Source organism: Vombatus ursinus, unplaced genomic scaffold, assembly GCF_900497805.2.
Source record: "Vombatus ursinus unplaced genomic scaffold, bare-nosed wombat genome assembly UNPS02009878.1, whole genome shotgun sequence".
Taxonomy (NCBI): domain Eukaryota; kingdom Metazoa; phylum Chordata; class Mammalia; order Diprotodontia; family Vombatidae; genus Vombatus; species Vombatus ursinus.
In genome coordinates, this window is record NW_020949656.1 from 1 (window position 1) to 3,405 (window position 3,405).

The following is a 3,405-nucleotide window of genomic DNA, read 5'->3' on the forward strand; positions in this document are numbered from 1 at the left end:
CACACACACACACACACACACACACACACACACACACACACACACACCCATTCATAAAAATAGCCAAGTCCCCTAAACCCCATTCCTATAGACCAGCCCAATTTATTTCCTTCTTCTCCCGCCCCTTTGCCTTTCCTTCTTTCGCTATAGTGGAGGTGATAAGACCTCCCAAGAGTGGAAGTCTGACCCGTGTCCTTGGCCCTCTAAGGAACCACAGAAAGCTGGGCTCAAGTGATTGCATCTTTTACAAACTCTTGTTTTTCACCAGTATTGGAATTTCTGGGTGACAGTTTCATGACGATGGGAGATGTGAAAGTGCTAGCATGGTGACAGCGGTGGGGGGTGGAGGGAGGTTTACCCTTGCCTGCCCAGTGTGCCCACCTCTCCCACCACCCTCCCCACCCTAGGCTCCTTGGGCCACCGTGACGCTGCTGCTTCTGTTGCTGGTGCTCCCAGCGTTGCTACCTGCCCGGGCAGCCGCCCAGCCGATGCCCAACTGCTGCCGACAGAAAACTTGTTCCTGTCGTCTCTACGACCTGCTACACGGAGCCGGCAACCACGCGGCCGGCATTCTCACCCTGGGGAAACGGAGGGCGGGCCTATCTGGGCTACAGGGACGACTACAGAGGCTCTTGCAAGCCAGCGGCAACCACGCCGCAGGCATCCTCACAGTGGGGCGCCGTGCAAGCGCAGGCGGAGAGCCCCTCCCCACTCCCTCCGGAGCCCCGGGCTACAACAGTTGCTCCCGGGTCCCTGGCACCTTGTCCTGCGTTGGGCATCTGTGTACCGATAGCCCCGCAGCACAGGACCCTGTCCAGAGCTGGCGGGGGTCATGAGCCGCAGAGGCGACCGTCTACCAATAGCCGCTCCCCCAGCAATTGGGCTTTCAAAGCCCTGGGGCATCACCAGATTCCCAAGACTGGCTGCTCAGTGACTCAGTTGTTTGGGCAGTGGCAGGGGCGGAGTTAGGGGGGTGGGAGCTCTTCTTATTTTCCATGTATTCGGGATGGCCCCAAAGGTGGAGATATGAGAGACAGGTGGGTTTCTCCCCGCCTCCTCTCAGCCCCAGGTCTGTGCTCCACCTCCGAGAATGGGGGGAATAAAGATGACTCACGCTGAATGTGTCCTTTCTCTGTTACTGCGGTCACCCCTTTCCTCTCCCTAGTAGCAGACCTTTGCGGGGGAGGGGGGGCAAGGGTCTGAGACAAGGTATGTAAATCATACCCTTCCGTGTGCCACAGTCACCCCAGACTTGGAGATTTCTCTGCAGCATAAACGACTTAGCACAAAAATAAATCGGGAGGGTAGGATTTCCTGGCGCTGAAGAGATCGAAGGGGCAGCCAGATTGAGTAGACAGGATATCCCGGCTCTGGATTCAAATTACCACCTGTGTGATTTCCACTTAATCTCCATAAGTCCCACTTTCTTCATCCGTTAAATGAACTGAACTCCAAAGGCCCTTCCAGTTGTAGATCTATGCTCTTATGTACATTTTCAAAAAGTAGTATTTTTAAAAGTCCCTTTTTTTTCTTTTTGGTGAGGCAATAAGGGTTAAGTGACTTGCCCAGGCTCACACAGCTAGTACATGTCAAGTGTCTGAGACCAGATTTGAACTCAGGTTCTCGACTCTGAGGCCCTAGCACTATCCACTGTGCCACCTAGCTGTCCCCAATACGTTTCTTTTATTCTCGAAGTTCTTCCTATTCCAGACCCAGTCACCCTTAGCGCACCTCAGTAACCTCTAATCTAGGCTCTACTCCACACCTTATCCTCACTACCTACCATTTTAGAATCTTCAGCTCATGAGTATTGGGGTGGGGGGAGGCGTCGAAGACAAGAGCCAGAGGAACCAGATTAAAGGGATTTAATCTCACTTTCCTTTGTCCACATCCTCCTCCAGCCCCAGTCAGAGTCTAAAGAACCCAACAAAAACATTCCTTATTCAAAAAAACAAAAACCAACAGAGGGTATAGGAAATGGAAATGGCTCCTGTTAAGCCTTGTCCCATCTCCCCACTGCCATCTGACTGCCTTGTTCCCCTGCAGCAAGAGACAGAGGGGAAGAATAAAGCTTAGAACTGCCTTTATTCCTGTCTCAGTTCCCTCCTTCACTGTCAGGAAGTTCTTTCTGCTATCCCTCCTGCATAACCTTTCTGTTGTAGTTTCAGTCCCCTTGCCTCTCTGGTTCTGCCCTAAAGTACCCTTTAAAGATTTATAATCCAGCCAACTAACTGCCACAGGGTCTCAGTCTTCTCTAGATTTCTATCTCCTCTAGTTTCTCTTTCCATTCCGGGGAAGTGTGTGTGTGTGTGTGGGAGAGGGGCAGATGTCAAAGTAAGAAGATGTTAAGATAATTATTTTAAGATACACAAGCTGAACCTCCCTCTCTTCTTTGCTGAGGGGAAGGACCAAGGGGGTGGAACATGGCATAATATACCGTAGGACTTGACTGATGTGTTAGTTTTCCTTACTGTTAGTAGGGAGATTGCATTTCTTTCTTTTCTTTTAAAAAGTTCTTTGTTACAGGGTAGACTCTGGGTTGGGAGTATATAGGGAAATAAAGGTGATGTAAAAACGAAAGATATTAATAAAAACTAAAAAAAATACAAGCTGAGAGTTGGGCAGTCTTCCTCCTTCAGTGGTTGTAGCCACTTCTACTCAGGATTGGGTGTGGGTCATTGCCATAGAGAGGCAATGGGGTGTAGTGGTAAGAATGTTAAGTTTGGAATTAGACCCATCCTTAGTACCTATGTGACCACGGGCAAGTCACTTAGTCTATATCTACCCACCTGGAAAGTCAGGTTAACACCCTTACCTCACAGTGTTGCTGGAAGGATCCAAATGAAATCATACACTTTACAAAATTAAAATGAGATGATCAAAAGGATTTATAGTCTTCTTCGGAACTTCTAGTGTGGAAACTCCATAAGTCAAAGCAGATTGAAACCCATTTCTGACTTAGTAGAAGTGTTCTAGGGAATTGTCTGTGTTAAATGTTTGACCCAAGGTCACATAGCTAAGGTACTATATGAAGCGATATCTGAAACCAAGTGTTCCTGATCCCAGACCCAGCACATCATCCATTATGCCTCCTTGCCTCTGGAGCATATTACTGTCAGCTATTATAAGTTTATCGATTTAGAGCGCAAAGAAAGTTAAGAGGTCATCCAGTCCAATGACTCATTTCACCAATGAGGAAAAAGTAGAGAAAAGTGAAGTAATTTGCGCAAGGTCACACAGGTAGAATGCCCAGCTGCTTCTATTCTCCACACCCCGCTGCTTCTTGAACTCATTAAGAGTTAATTTGGGGGGAATGAATAAAGAAAGGGCCCAATAGGGGGCTCCTGGGTTCCAACGCGCAGCGCAGAACTCAAGTATCTGGTCCCGCGTGGGCGAAGCGAGGGG

General features: G+C 49.0%; 1 protein-coding gene across 1 annotated transcript; it reads left to right on the plus strand.

Annotated features, from left to right (window-relative positions):
- Nucleotides 1-407: 407 nt before the first annotated feature.
- Nucleotides 408-1,109, plus strand: LOC114036527 (orexin-like; the record flags this gene model as incomplete). Its single annotated transcript, XM_027853021.1, has 1 exon — nucleotides 408-1,109. A coding segment is annotated over one exon (429 nt), but the record flags the coding sequence as incomplete, so codon positions are not given.
- Between the last annotated feature and the right edge of the window lie 2,296 nt (nucleotides 1,110-3,405).